The 16,134-nt window shown below is 35.4% G+C and overlaps 2 protein-coding genes and 1 long non-coding RNA gene across 3 annotated transcripts in view; 1 reads left to right on the top strand and 2 right to left on the bottom strand.

Annotated features, from left to right (window-relative positions):
* Positions 1-16,134, top strand: part of LOC142226179 (uncharacterized) — a 248,939-nt gene that overhangs the window by 221,750 nt on the left and 11,055 nt on the right. The gene's annotated exons all lie outside the window — the stretch shown is intronic.
* Positions 1-16,134, bottom strand: part of Mcr (macroglobulin complement-related) — a 28,734-nt gene that overhangs the window by 3,573 nt on the left and 9,027 nt on the right. The window contains 3 exon segments of the mRNA XM_075296040.1: positions 3,803-3,977; positions 4,043-4,236; positions 4,303-8,092. Coding sequence (XP_075152155.1) covers positions 3,803-3,977; positions 4,043-4,236; positions 4,303-8,092 — 4,159 coding nt within the window.
* LOC142226153 (uncharacterized) lies at positions 13,963-15,178 on the bottom strand. Its single transcript, XM_075296042.1, has 2 exons — positions 14,440-15,178; positions 13,963-14,274 (listed from the first exon to the last, which is right to left on the bottom strand). The coding sequence occupies exons 1-2, from the start codon at positions 14,719-14,721 to the stop codon at positions 14,035-14,037; spliced, it is 522 nt and encodes a 173-aa protein (XP_075152157.1). The 5' UTR covers positions 14,722-15,178; the 3' UTR covers positions 13,963-14,034.

The raw sequence follows: 16,134 nt of genomic DNA, 5'->3' as shown, positions 1-16,134 counted from the left end.
ATATATATATATATATATATATATATATATATATATATATATATATATATATATATATATATATATATATATATATAATATATATATATATATATATATATATATATATATAATATATATATATATATATATATATATATATATATATATATATATATATATATATATATATATATATATATATATATATATATATATATATATATATATATATATATATATATATATATATATATATATATATATATATATATATATATATATATATATATATATATATATATATATATATATATATATATATATATATATATATATATATATTTTTTTTTTTTCTTTTAAGTTTTCTTAGCTTTTGTTTCGTTTCAACCAATGGAGTTAAAAAATGTACGACAAAATACACTATTTAGTAGAATTTGACTCGTGTCGAAATCAGACCTAATTTTGGCAAACCAACTCTAATTTCAGCTAATCGAATAAAAATGGTTATATGGTGTTAGGGGCTACCCTGCAAATTATATAACCGATATGGCATCAACATACGTTTTTGCTCATATGGCAACTCAAAACATCTAGTCTAGTTTTTACGCACTTTTCTAGAAGACAAATATATTTTCACTCTTGTTTATCTTATTAACTTTACATGGTTAGCGTTAGACCACTCGCATCTCATTTATTAATTTGTTAAATAAAACTATCAATTACAAAATCAGTCAAGTGGTTTTTATTTTCAACATAAGAGCACAACATATGGGAAAACGGCCATTAATACCCATAGTCAATTATTTTATTGGTCTCAATGAAGCCAGATGACTGTTCAGAATGCATTTTTGCTCACGCGAGCTATGTATGACAGGACCTACATATGTGGGTTCATTACATACACACATTCACGAAGTGATATTCCGCTCTCATGAACTGAGAAGTAAAAGTCGCCCACGCATATGTGCCAAGAATTTGTGACGATTTACTTTTGAAATCTAAAATCTTGAGAGTGTGTAACATCGAATAAATGTTGAAAAAAAGTTCACTTCTGCGAACACACGTTGTTAACTTATTTATGCGAAACAATATACATGCATACCTAATAAACACAGGATGAGCGTTTTTCAAATGCAACAACTTTTCAATTTAAGGGTAAATGTAATTTTCAACATAAATTCAAAAAGCTCATCTTCAATGCATCTTCAAATTGTTTGCGAATTGCTTCCAATTTGTCAAAATGTTGACGAAATCTTTGAAAAGGTGTTGAAGATAATATGAGAAAACTTCGACAAAACATGGGTTTTAATACTTCTTTGTGCAACGAAGTTCGTGGTCAATGGAAAGAAATAAAAAAATGGAAAATTTCAGACAAATAACTGAATTAACTCCAAATAGTTTATAATAATAGGTAAAAAATGAAATAAAATTTTTAGGAAGTCACTAAATGTATATCTCTTTGCCGAAAACTAAAATTATGGATTCTACGTTCTTGAAAACATTAAAAAGCTGACCGATGAAAAAATGTTGGACAATTAACTGGAACTGTTTCAAATAGTTTATAATAATTGGTAAGTCAATATGAAAAATTAAATCAACATTTTGGAGGTCACTAAATTTAAACCTCTTTGCAGAAAACTAAAATCTTGGGATGCTACATTCTTGCAAACATTAAGAAGCTGACCGATGAAAAATGATTGGCTTATCGCCAAGAAAAAGTTTCCAAAGTGTAACCAATTAAAATTGTTAAAAACTTGATATTATCCCATATCATTAACTTCTGGATTAAAATGTGCATCACATCGTCAGTTTAATTTATATTATTATCGTCAGTAGTGTATTATTATATATTTTATTTTGACGAAAATGAATAAATTATACAAAATTCATAGAATTTTAGCTTTGACTTTCAATTAGAAGTGGGGATATCATTTACACAAATTTTAGTTTACAAAAATGTTAATTTTCAATTTGACTCACATCGAAAATTGTTTGATAAATTAGCAATGCTTTTCAATATGAGAATAACACTTGAGAAATCATTGCTAATGTGTTGAATTTTACTGTTGAGGGTAATGTCTGTTTTATTTTTATGTGTGAATATTCGAGAGTTTATACCGCGCGAACATTTTTTAGTACACTTTCTAATTGACCCATTTAATTTTTTTATTGAAATGTCGTCAATCACGAAAATGTTTTAATTGGACATTAAAAAACTACTTGATTAAAAAATATTAATGGATTTTATTAGCAAATTTCAATTCATTTTTTAATTGACTCAATTAAAAATTTAATTAATGTTGATTGCAAAACTCAATTTTTTCATTAAAAACTTAACTATTTTCAATTACTTTCTTATCTGATTTACCCCCATTTTCATAAAGCTCCGTTAGTGTTCCGTTAACAAACCAACTTTTAAACCGTATTATGGACGAAGCTGTCATCTTGCATATATATTCCATATGTCAGTTAGGAACTTAACTGACAAAAATTTTTCACTTAAATTTAACTGGACAGAAGATATTTGCAATTTACTTTCTGTTAACTGGCAGTTAAAGCCTAACGGAGCTACATGAAAATGGCCGTTAGTGTTTTTAGTTTGATTAAAATATTGATGGCTTGAAACTAGTTTTTAGTTAAAAATTAAAACAACAAATCCACCACTTTTTTTAATTGACTTAGTTTTCCGAGTTTGATTAAAAAGTTAATTGTATCAATTAATTTTTTAATTAAAATTTTAAAATTTTCAATCATTGTCTTAATTAATTTAATGTTTCTATCTTTGAATAAAAAGTTGATTGTATCAATTAATTTTTTAATTGAAAAAATTTTCAACTTCAATCAAATTTTAATTGGAAACATTTTGTTGATATTTTTTCTGTGTAGCACTAACACCACGTTTTCGTGGTCTTAGTACTTGAAACTTGTTGATCACGTAACACTTCAAATTCAATTGCGACCCACAATATTGTGTCACATGTACCAATTTAGCTCCATGTGCCAAGAAAACGACTATCACTGACGATAAAGTGGCAAAAACGCACGATTGGCGGATGATCAAAACAGCCAACATAGCTGAGGCAGTAGGCGTTTAAATAAATCCCGCCGAACCAGCGCCTGCTTCTCTACTAGAGATGGTCCATGGTGACCATTTTTCAGGTTTTCGACAGTCAAAAAGTTGAGTGAAATTTCACTCACGCACATTCACGAAGCAAAATGTTTATTCACGCACGCTCACGTACGATACGTGTGGTAGCCACATTCACGAAATGAAAACCAGTACTATTTTTCAATGCTCACGCACGATTCACGACAATTTACGTGACTAATGTACAATACGTCGTAAATGTATGTCAAGTACGTCGCAGTTTTCGACAGACCAACTCTGTTCTCTACACAACAATTGCAATCACGAAACCATTCCACAACAGTGTTTGACTTAGATCGTTTTCTGAAACTCACAAGGTGCCCCGCATTGACTACCTGTAGAGGTCAAAGTGCTGATTCTCGAAATTGATTGATTTTGGGTCCTGGGAAATGATACTATCAATGAGGAAAGAATAGTGTAACACCAAGGCAATTTATTTTTTGCGAAACGAAAACGCCAATAATCTCCTTAAATGTGTATCGAGTTAAAAGGGCGAGAAATAAATCGACTTTTATATTTTTTCTTGTTTTGTTGGTTAACTGCTTATCGAACATTTTACCCCTAGAAGTTAGATGTCAAAATCAATTCAATTTTATGACAACACAAATCTCGTTCATTCGATTTGAAACCCCCAATAACACTAAATTCAGAAAACGAACGATTTTTACTTACGTAATCAAAATAGAATATAACTTTGGAATTCTGGTACTTGGCTCTGCGTAGATTTCTTACACGATTGCTAAGAACATAGGTGTCCAGTTTCTGTTGTTGTATCCAATAACCAGTTGGTATAGTAACATCTAAAACAGCCATTCCAGAACGTTCTGATTCTTGACGATTTATCCAACTAGAAATACAACAAAGGAAGTGATTACGTACTATAGACCTGCGACAGTTCGAAGAAGAACTTACTTTTGACAGACCAAATATTCTATGTGGGACTGATTTCTACCAAATAAACGCACACTTTTATCCAAACCGAATGCTGGAACCGGAGGTTTTGTTTGGAATTTTTCCACATCCACATTGTATTGGACATGCATTTGTAGAATAGCAAAACCGGCTCCCTTAGCTTGAACCTTTACCGTACCCCAGGCATCTGGAATCTATACAAAGAATGTACTTCATTATATCACAGATAAAAATGGAATAGCAGTGTGATAGGTGATTACCTCTATTGATTGCAATTGGGCTAGATTCTTGTCATTAATGTGTAATGTCTGCGTTTTGCCACCTTGCGAAGAAGCTTCAATTTCCACCGTTAACGATGATACTTCCCGAATGCGTGAATGTACAGTATATTCAACAAGAGCTCGTAAAGCTGCACTGGTATCCTGAGTGGATGCCCATCCACCATCATTTAGACGCTGGGCGTTTAGCCAACGAGCTATAGGATCTATGACGAATTCACGACGCGACACATACACCAACAACGCATAAGCCGTCGTCTCAATGTTCAGTGAGTCATATTCGTATGGGAGACGCGGTAGGGAGAACCACTTTTGATTTTCCAATTTTTTGGGCGGTGGAGGCAATTCCTTATTACCCCAATACATAAAATCACCTACGATGCGGGCATGCTGATGTAAAATGCTAAACACATGTTCGGCCATTGGCGACTTATTCAAAAGCAAGGCATACGCGGTTATGGCCACGTCATACGGTTCCGGGGTGTCTTGTAAAAATTGCATATTTCGTTCAATCCATGATATGGCTCTTTGGGTTGCCAACGATACTCGGGCTCCCAGTGAGCCAGACAAATCCTTTACTGTAGCCAAAGTTATCAGAACATGTGAGGTTAGGGTGATGTTACGATTATGCAAGGATGTGTTATTGGCGAAATTTGTCCTATTCATTTTGCGATCAGGCAGCCAGGTGGTTTCATAAAAAGCCCCCTCCGGTGTTTGATGTTGCAAAAGCCATCTGATATTTTTTTCAATTATGGTCGAATCGATATAGATAAAGTTTTCCCATTCATAGAAGGAGGCTTCTTGGAAAATTCGTACACAATATGCAGTTAACCACACCGACGAGGCAGAGTTATTCCAGTCCGAACGGAATAGAGAGAATGAACCATCCGATTTCATGTAACTCAATTGTCGCTGGTAACCAATATTCATATGGTAAAAAGCATTCTTTTCCAAAGTCTTATTTCTTTGATTGATTAAACGCATATAGAGTAGGGTATACATATTGGCAGCAAATGAGAAGGCATTCTGTTCCGCCGATTCCATGGGTAAGTATAAGAGGGAAGTAGCGTTTACAGGCATAGTTGGGAAAATCGGACCCACTACATCACCCACCACTGATATGCGGGCTTTGTTTGATCCATAGACAAAGTAACGATCGGCTTGATAGGGTATTTCCGGTGTTTGGGTGACATTGACGTGCATGTATTCCAGAACATAGGCACGATTTGAAAGATCCAATAGAATCGATTGATGACGGTACTGGGGCAGACCATCAGACTCGACATGGAGACGCCGTGTAATTTCATCAGTACCCAAAAGTGTTGCTACGTGTAGGGTTACATCAATGTCTCCCAGGCGTTGTGGGACAATGGGCACATATACAATCGAGGTACCCTGGGCTTCCAGGTATATGAAGAATTGATGTTCTCCAAATGATGTGCGCGGATTATAGGAACGCACAATGCCATTTTCTTCCACATGTACAAATTTATAATCAGGGCTATCATGCAGAACGACAATGGCTTCGATGGGTGTTGTCATATAGTTGAAGACTGTTACACGTATACCAATTTGTTCTCCCTGGCGACAATCTGTGGGCATTTCTACATTAATGAAAAATGGTTGAACACCCACATACTCAATGGGTTGCCTTGATATACCGAAACCTTTGGAGGGACTAACGCTGAAAGCGCTAACCATCCAATATGCTGGTCTATCTGGGACCTCAATATTGAAGATATAACGACCATGAGGACCTATATTTACATCGCGCCATAGCCAAACATTTTCGTAGTGTCTTAGCACACGATTGAAGCGATATTTACGATAGTTTTCCAATTCGGTATCGTTTCGTACATGGCAACCTATTTCATCTGTACCATCATCACAATCAAAGAGTCCATCGCATTTCTTTTCCAGTCGATAACAGCGCCCCGATAAACATTCTCCATATCCTAGGGTAGCATTGCAATTGTCATATCTACGAGGAACATAACCATCGGTGAATACTATGAGACCGCTATATTCGAAGGTACGATTTGCATCTATACCGAATGAGGACGCCGGGAAATAGACCAATTCATCGGGATTTCCAGCATGTGAGTGCCAAATATGTTTATAGGTGCCATTTGTTTGCTCATCAAAGGTGGACATTTTTGTTATTACCTTGGCGTATGTCAATTCATTACCAGCTTGCATGGTATAAAAGGCGGAATCAATACCCGATAAACCCACATATGAACCTGGCTCACCAAAAATGGCCACTTCTACTTTTTCACCCGTTCTGGCTTTGCGGTTATTGATGTAGACTGTAAAATTATTTCGCGATATTCCATTGACTGGGAATGTTAGAGAGTCTGCCACTATCTGGCCTTGTTGGGTAATTTTCCACACCACTATTGTTGCTACTGGGGCCATTTCGGCACTGAGAACAACGGCTATGGTTTTAATGCCTTCCCGTATAGCTTCCCGATCATTCATTAAAATTACTCCTTTGGACATTATCAAATAGTTGAAATCTTCCAAAAAGAAATTGGTCCTAATGTGGAAAATTATATATTCGCCCACAACTGGTGCTTCTGTGCTAGTTGTCACCTTAATATGCTGATTGCGGGGCGAGTAGTGGGAAACCAAGAGCAATTCGGATTGAGGTCTTTCTCCTTTGGGATCTATAAATTGAGCTTGCAAACGCATTTGTGAAACGCCATTAAGGAAATCTCTCGATTGTTGGCGATCATCCAATTGCAAATCATGTCGCAAATCTACCTTCACTTCCCACACACCCGGTGATTGTCCCATCATCTTTAGACGTTGACTGGGCCAATCACGACGTCCTCCGGATTTACTCTCTACAAAACCAGAAACTTCCATGGTGCCTTGACGCAAAAGATTCTCATCAATCGGTGAACCATCATGGTATTCAACAGCCAAATACGCAGTAAATGGCATAGCGGGTTTGAAAACTTGAGGACTTTCTCCCATGAAATTAACTCTAATGCTGGAATTATAAATTCTAGCTATGGAATAGCCAGATATTACTTCATCATAGAATTTCTCTCCGACTGTAGCAGTTATAAGTACTTCAACATCCGACAAATTGGGAATGAAATTCAGTAACTCTCGCATTGGCCATTTGAAGTTGAAAGTACCATTGAAATACCTTAAATATGGTAGTGTTCTCCTGTACTCTCCCGTCCATTGATCAAATGTTTCTGGAACATCAGGTTTTCTTACCCAAAATGGCCACTCCTCATCAAATTGATATAGATGTTCTCGTTCGTATTGATTAATATTGTACTGTTGATCTTGAGGCAGTTGACCCTGATATTCTGGATTATTAGTGTTGGGATTGTAATTAGGATTGTAGTTCTGATTGTAGTTGGGATTGTAATTGGGATTGTATCGTTGTTGCAACTCATACTCGTATTTCGTTGACATTTCTAGTGGAGATCTCCCCAGTCGATATTTTTCGTTGAGAATTTGATTGCTGTAATAACCAATTGGTTTAATTCTTGCCTTCAATGTAAGATTTCCTTTGACTGGGGCACCGCTTGTAAAGTTTGCCATAATAGTTCCGAATATATAAGGATCTGTGTTGAAAAAGTAAGCAGGCATTGTCACATTAACCTCGAAACGTGTTTGATAGTATTCCTCCACGGAGAAATGACTTTCTTCTGTCTGGCCCTGAGCTATCACACGTATGGTCCATTCACCATAAGTGGGCTGGTCAGATAGTTTGTATTCAAGTGAAACGGAACCCAAATTTGATTGCCTGTAATGAGATAAAATAAATAAATATAGATTTCAAAATAACGTGAAAATATGCTTGTAAAAATAAATGTGAAAATATCATGATCATATATCAATATCACATGTCTGTATCCATAATAGTCTAATGATTGTATATTTCTTGTTGGTAAACGTACGAGACTTCTGAGTTTCCTGCGCCTCTTCAGGGATTGTAATCACACAGTAAAAACTCTCATTACCAAGCAATCCTGGTGGTAACTAATTTGGTAGATTGGAAAGCAGCTACATTTAAATGGAAATCTTATTTTCAAGGAGAAAATACTTATCTGCAGCATTACTTAGAGCTGAGAGCAAATAATGTACTTTACGTGAAATAAAATAAAAAAGTGTGTTTTTACATATAAAAAATAAAAAGTGTTTCCTTATTGATTTTTGTGCTATTTTGATCTTTGTTTTTCAAATGAAAATTCTATATTGTTTCGAGTTTGAGATCTAAGAAAAGTGTGTGATACATGCGAGTGTTCATAAAAATGTGATGTGTGGTAACCGAAACGGTATGGTAATTCATTATTCCCAAGAATGCGGTATGGCGAGGACTTAGTGTTACCGTTGTGCCACTAAATATCATTATTTTTCCGTTTTTAGCCACCCTTGCTAATTTTCAATTAATATGTTGTGATTTTTTAATCTTGGGCCCAAATCCTTCTAAGATTTCATATCGTGAAAAAATCTTTTGCCCCAATTTACCCCAACTCATAATATAACTCATTTTAGGCACCATCAAAATCAACAATTCCGATATTGTAAATTTTTGGTTAGAAAATAACCATAATGCAAGAAGATTTTTTAATCTTGGGCCCAAATCCTTCTAAGATTTCATATCGTGAAAAAATCTTTTGCCCCAATTTACCCCAACTCATAATATAACTCATTTTAGGCACCATCAAAATCAACAATTCCGATATTGTAAATTTTTGGTTAGAAAATAACCATAATGCAAGAAGAGTTTTTAATTGCATATCTGCGAAATTTTATGGAAGTGGTGATGAAGACTGCAAAACATTTGTCAAAAAGCAAATAGATCATATTTGTGCTAAAATTAAACAAAAATGGATCAAAAACAAAAGATGTTTCGACCGATTTAAGAAAAAGGAAAGCTTGTGGTTGTCTCGTACAACTTGTTTTAAACTGTCAAAAAATAATTGTGAACGCAAAAAGGGTCGTCCTCATCTCAAATACAGTCAATGTCCTACACCAAGTACTGCAGTAACAGAAAATTCTTCAGAGTCGGAAGATGAAGACTTTATACCTCATTTGGATATCGAACTAGATGCCGAGGAAACGTTAGAATAGTTTAACGTAAGAGTTTATTTACAAATGTTAACATAACCAATTCATCTTTCTTTACAGTTTAAATAAGTATTGATGAACCGTATGGATAGATGTTATATATAAACCTTTCAGAGAATATTGTTTAAGTTATTTAATGTATTTGAGTACAGAAATGAATTTGATCATGATTTAATAAATATTAAAAAAAAAGAAAAAATGGTTGAACAATATTTCGGACGTCCATCCAACAATCTTGCAGTCTATAGGGCTTTGCCCAAATAAATTTGACAAACATTCTATTCCTCTGTTGGTTAAGCTACACTTGTAGTTTAGTCAATGCATAGTTTTTAAGCTGAAATCAAAAAACAACAACAATGCTTAAAGGACAAAACCAACAATAACAAAACAAAACGAATGAAAAAAAGAGAAAGCACGCTCAAAATAAACCCAGCCAACTGCACTCAAATCGATGATTTGACAGTGGCATAGGAAAAGAGATATGTTTGTACGAATTTGTTTCGGCATAAGCCGGCTATCATGCAAAACCTTTTTTCGGAAGGTTCAAGTGTGGTTCATTGTTGGGTTTAATGAACTGCCCGACTTTATTCTGATAATTGGTTGATAGTTTTGCTGCAAGTAGAGGATGCTGATGAGGAATTTGGTAATTCCGAAACGTGTGTCCATCCAACCATCTTGCAGTCTATAGGGCTTTGCCCAAATAAATTTGACAAACATTCTTTTTCTCTGTTGGTTAAGCTGCACTTGTAGTTTAGTCAATGCATGGTTTTTAAGCTGAAATCAAAAAACAACAACAATGCAGAAATAAAATTTTGACAAAATTTTATTTCTGCATTGTTTTCTATAGAAATAAAATTTGGAGAAAATTTTTAACAGAAATAAATTTGGAGTAAATTTTCTATATACATAAATTTTGGAGAAAATTTTTCTATAGAAATAAAATTTGGAGAAAATTTTCTATAGAAATAAAATTGTTATGTATTTCTGTTCCAAGGTTTTATTCAAGTGACAACTCAGTTCTACAGTTACAATAGGAATGAATTCTTAAACAAAAATGACACTCTGTTCTAGCTCTCTGTTAGGCAGCAGAGCATTATATATATACATATTCTTTTGCTTATTATAACACTTAGCTTAATTCAATCTCACTCTCTTGTTAATGTTATCAACATACTCTCATCATATATACTACATTTTCCCCCTTTTTCAAAAAAAAAAAAATAATATATATATGTATAGATATATCCAGAAAGAACCAATATTCAAATAATAATAACTATATGGTATATGTAATAAATCCACCTTGACAAATCATACAATATGACGTAAATCCTTATTTACCATGAACCATATGCTTATAGTCCACCCGGGGTTTCTGCCTCAACCTATCCTTAATGGTTGTTGGTACATATTCTGTTGTTTCATCTTCGGCATCAAGGAACTCATTTTCCGGTGTAACATGTGATTCACCAGCCTCATTTGTAAATGGTAATACTACATCTTTTTCAATTCTTTTCAATTGATTTCGATGAGTTACTCGATGCCTACCGTACACTTCCACTAAATATAATGATTCTGAAATATGCTTCCTAATGATACCTTTGACCCACTTTGCATTCGAATTCACGTCCGGATTCAAATACAAAACTTGTTCTCCAACTGCCAATTTGAAATCTTTTGATTTTCGACCATTCATGAAATCTCTTTTATCTTGTAGTTTCTTATTTTTATAATCAGTGGGAGAACTTACATTCGAAAACATTTTGTCCTTACTATATGACAACGGGGTAATTGGTTTATAAGCTAAGACTAGTGCGCTTGGGCAAACACCTGTGACAGTAGTCGTGGTATTACGATACTTAAACAAAAAATTGAAAATTACATTCTGCACGGATAGTTTCTTCACTTGGTCAGACGAGAAATATGTTTTTAAACTGTGTTTGATAGTTTGTACCCCTCTCTCTGCCAAACCATTACTAGGGGGGTGATAAGCCGGACTGAAAAGTTGACGTATCGCATTGCATCTCAAAAACAAAGCAAATTCCTCACTACGGAATTGAGGTCCGTTGCCACTAACCAATGTCCCACAAAACCCAAAATTCGAAAATATCAACTTCAATCTTTCAATAATCATCATCGCCGTAGTAGACGATAGAATATGGACATCTATCCACTTCGAAAAATCGTCAACAACTATTAAAAAATCTGTATTGTTGAATTCAAATAAATCAACATGCACCCGCTCCCACGGATACGATGTGGAGGCCCATGTGAAATTCGGACAATCCTTGACTTTATTCCTAGTCTTCTGGCACGCAGAACAAATCAGAACGAATCTTTCGATTTCCTGATCAATAAGTGGCCACCAAACACAGCTCCTAGCTAACAATTTCATGCGCACCACCCCCACGTGCGTATCGTGCAACAATCCCAAAATCCTACCCCGCAAAATAGTCGGTATTACCAACCGATCAGCGTAAAATAAACAGCCATTCCTCACTTCTAAGGAAAATCGTATATTATAATATGGTCTCAAGCAATCCTGCACACTCCGAAAATTTGGCCAACAATCATTCAAAACTAGATCCATAACCTGCCTCATCTGTGGATCTTTCTTCGAGAATTCTACTACATCCGAAAATGATATCGGCATGAAGTCAGTATCGAAATTAAAAAAATTCAAGTTCAAGTTCTCGATATCCGTGCCTCCTTCCAATGGTAAGCGCGAAAGTGCGTCAACATTCTCCTGTTTTGATCCAGGGCGGTATCTAATCATACAATTATAATTTGACAAAAATAGTATCCATCTATGGAACCGAACCGACACAATATTGGACAATGCTTTCTGATCACCTAATAGCCGCTCCAAAGGCTGATGATCAGTGTACACAGTGAATCTATAGCCAAAAACAAATTTGTGAAATTTCCTAACTGCGAACACGACAGCGAAGGCCTCCCTATGTATCTGAGGATAATTTTTCTCTGCCTCTGATAGAGTAGTTGAAACCATATAACACGGACGCTCCACACCATCTTCTACAACACTCAGTATAGCTCCTACCCCATACGAAGATGCATCACAAGCAATTACTATCGGCTTTCTGGGATCAAAATGAGCTAGTAAGTCATTTTCACAAAGTAATTGCTTGCACTTTGAAAAAGACAGAGAACACTTACTATCCCACTGCCACTGGACCTCTTTCCGAAGAAGATTATAGAGTGGTGCCAACACCGTAGAACTATTCGGCAAAAATTTCGAATAATAATTTACTAGTCCCAAAAAACTACGAAGCTGATCAGCATTTACAGGTTCGGGAGCCATCATTATTGGCTCAACCTTCCTTTTCGAAGGGCGAATTCCGTCAGGGGTCAACACATGACCCAAATACTCCAAATTACTTTCCAACAGTCTACACTTCTCCCAGTTAACTCTTACATTATGTTCATCAAGTCTACGTAAAACACAAACTAGTTTCCTAAAACAGTCTTCCTTATCGACCCCTGCGACCAAAATGTCGTCCAGATAAACTGCTATACCCTCCAATCCTTGTACTATCTGGTCCATGACCCTTTGGAAAATCATCGGCGCCGTAGACACTCCAAAAGGTAATCGACAAAATTCAAACAATCCCATGTGCGTATTAATCGTCAAGTACGACCGAGATGTCTCACTTACTAGCAACTGCAGATACGCCTTACTCAAATCCAAAACGCAAAAATAAGATTTGCCCGCCATGCTAGTAAGAATATCGTCCACTACAGGTAACGGATACACATCCATATGGATTACCGGATTTATGGTCACCTTAAAATTCCCACATATCCTTAGACTCGAATCCCTCTTCAAAACACACACAATTGGAGCCGCCCATCTACTATTATGCACCGGTTGTATAAACCCTTCCTCGCACATATTCTTCAACTCCCTTTCCACCTTAGACCTTAAACTTATCGGAACCAGAGATGGTCTATATCAAACTTTTTTAGGTTTGCGACTGTCGCAAAGTTGTAAACGTCGTAAACGTCACATACGTGTCGTAAATGTAGAAAAAGTAACAAAAGTCGCAAATTCAAAATACTTTAGTCGCGTCAGCTAGGCAGCAAATTCGATGATATCCAAGACGATGGTATGTGCGAAGAGAAGGTTTTAGTCCCCACATTTTCCCTATTGCCTTTTGCACGAGTACAGGATAACCGTGGATTTTCTCGTCCTTTCTTAGCTTTAAGTTCAGTCTCTTGTCCAATATAACCCCAAGGTATTTTGCACACTCCCCAACGGGAATTTCGATACCACCTAAGAAAATAGGCTTGACCGTGGGAAAACTTTCACAAATTTCTGCAGAAACACACAGCGAATGCTGTCAAGCTAAATTAAAAATTGTTCAGGATTTCTTCTATTCAAAATTATGTTTTCTACAGTAGGTTTACGACTTTTGCGACATACGTATTATACCGTCGCAAATGTATGTCGCAAAAGTCACAGTTTGTGACAGGCCAACCCTGATCGGAACCGAATATGGCTTAAAAAACTTCGGTGGTGCATCCTCTTGCATCGCTACTTCAGCCGTAAATCCCTTTATTGGATTTTTATTCTTAACAAACAGCGAGGGAAATCTAGATTTCAGTACCTCCATCGTATTGTTCTGGCAGATGTTCTTTATACAAACTATCTCGTCTGACACCGATATGACCAGCGAAAAAACTACGCCATGTGGGATACAATATATCCATCCAATTTCTACCAAGTAGGGGCTTGAAAGGCCGGGGTGAGTCCACTACCAATAATGGCATATTTTCATTGTTCACCATCACAGAAATTTCCCCAAGTACCTCAACTCTTGACCCTGTTATAACCTGCAAAGGTGGATAATTTGCAATACGTAATTTAGAATTTTTGAAACTAGATTCATAATCAAACTTAGATATAACAGACACTACGGCCCCCGTATCAATCTCCATCACCATAGTTATGCCCTGGACTGGAACGTGCACCAGCAACGGCCCATTTTCTCTACTAACCCAGTTGATGGTAGCAAGTTTAAAATCCATTTCGTTCAATCTAGAATTTCCGTGCTGACTGCTGTCCCCATGTTGATTTTTGTAGTATGATCTGGCAAAACATGCTTTGGCAGAATGACCTTTTTTCCCACACTTGAAACAATTCCACATTCTCGCCGGACATTTACCAAATTCATGTCTTGTAGTGCATTTAGGACATTTCTCGTATGAATTGTGGTTACCCTTCTGATTTCCTTGCTGTTGCTGTAACTTATTCATTTCGTATGACGATGACGGTTGCATACTCTTTTGCTCTTTGTTTACTAATTCAAAAGACTGAGCCAATTTGCAAGCTTCTTCTCATGTTAAATTTGGCGTCGACAATAACTTGGTTTGTAACTGAGCACAACAGACTCCACAAACCATGCGATCACGCAAGGCTTCTTTTAAAAAACTTCCAAAGAGACACTGGCCAGCTAATAGTTTCAAATTCACAATAAACTCTCCCACGGTTTCGTTTGGCTTTTGTGAACAATTGTAAAATTTAAACCGCTCAGCAATGATATTTCGCTCTGGGGTGAAATGGGGTAAAATGATTTCAATCAACTCCTTATACGTTTTACTGGTAGCTTTATCAGGCAACACAACACTTTTTATGCGTTTGTATGTTTCTGGGCCTACTAGAGTTAAAAACAGAGCCACCTTGTTTTTATCATCCACAGAATTTATTTTAAATAACTCCTCCATCCTCTCTAAGTACTCCTCGAAGTCATCCCCAAAAATAAATTGTTCAATAGAACCTATTAGCGGCATTTTGCACGATCACGTTTTTTTTTTATGTGTTCCAATTTACTTGAATTTTTCCTTTTTGCTTCAACAAGTTTTTTAACGGGTTCTATATATTTATTTACAACCTCGTCGCCAAAAAAATGTTATGTATTTCTGTTCCAAGGTTTTATTCAAGTGACAACTCAGTTCTACAGTTACAATAGGAATGAATTCTTAAACAAAAATGATACTCTGTTCTAGCTCTCTGTTAGGCAGCAGAGCATTATATATATACATATTCTTTTGCTTATTATAACACTTAGCTTAATTCAATCTCACTCTCTTGTTAATGTTATCAACATACTCTCATCATATATACTACAAAAATTTTGACAAAATTTTCTATAGAAATAAAATTTTGACAAAATTTTCTATAAAAGTAAAATTTTAACAATATTTAGTTTTTTTTTTGGTATTATCTCCAAATTTTGGTAGATTATTATGGTCTCGAGTGGCAACCATAATTGGGGTTTGTCTTGGGTGGAATTTAATTTTCAAAGAATAAAATACAAGGAATGGTAACGCGGTTTATAGTTAACTGAGTCATGGGTAATGTAGATCTACTAACCTTGAGAAAGTATTGCGAAATGCGCATAATTTTTGACACATATGTGCATCGCATATACTATGTCCATACGTATCTCTTTTACGAGGAATTTTTTGTTGAAATTAGTTGATTTTGAGTTAAAATTAAAAACTGATCAGTCTCTTTCTAGAAACATCAAAATTAGGTTAATATTAATTACCGGAAGTATTCATATACTTTTCGAGTTTTTAGGAAAATATTCGATTAGTGAAAAAAGATTGTATACCGAACATGATTGTCCATTTTTTTGTATGTAAATGAGCCCTTGCCACAATAGTGTTGTCACAAGGAATGTAGTAAGT

The sequence above is a fragment of the Haematobia irritans genome, chromosome 2 (assembly GCF_050003625.1).
Source record: "Haematobia irritans isolate KBUSLIRL chromosome 2, ASM5000362v1, whole genome shotgun sequence".
NCBI lineage: Eukaryota > Metazoa > Arthropoda > Insecta > Diptera > Muscidae > Haematobia > Haematobia irritans.
This window is presented reverse-complemented; position numbering and strand designations above follow the sequence as displayed.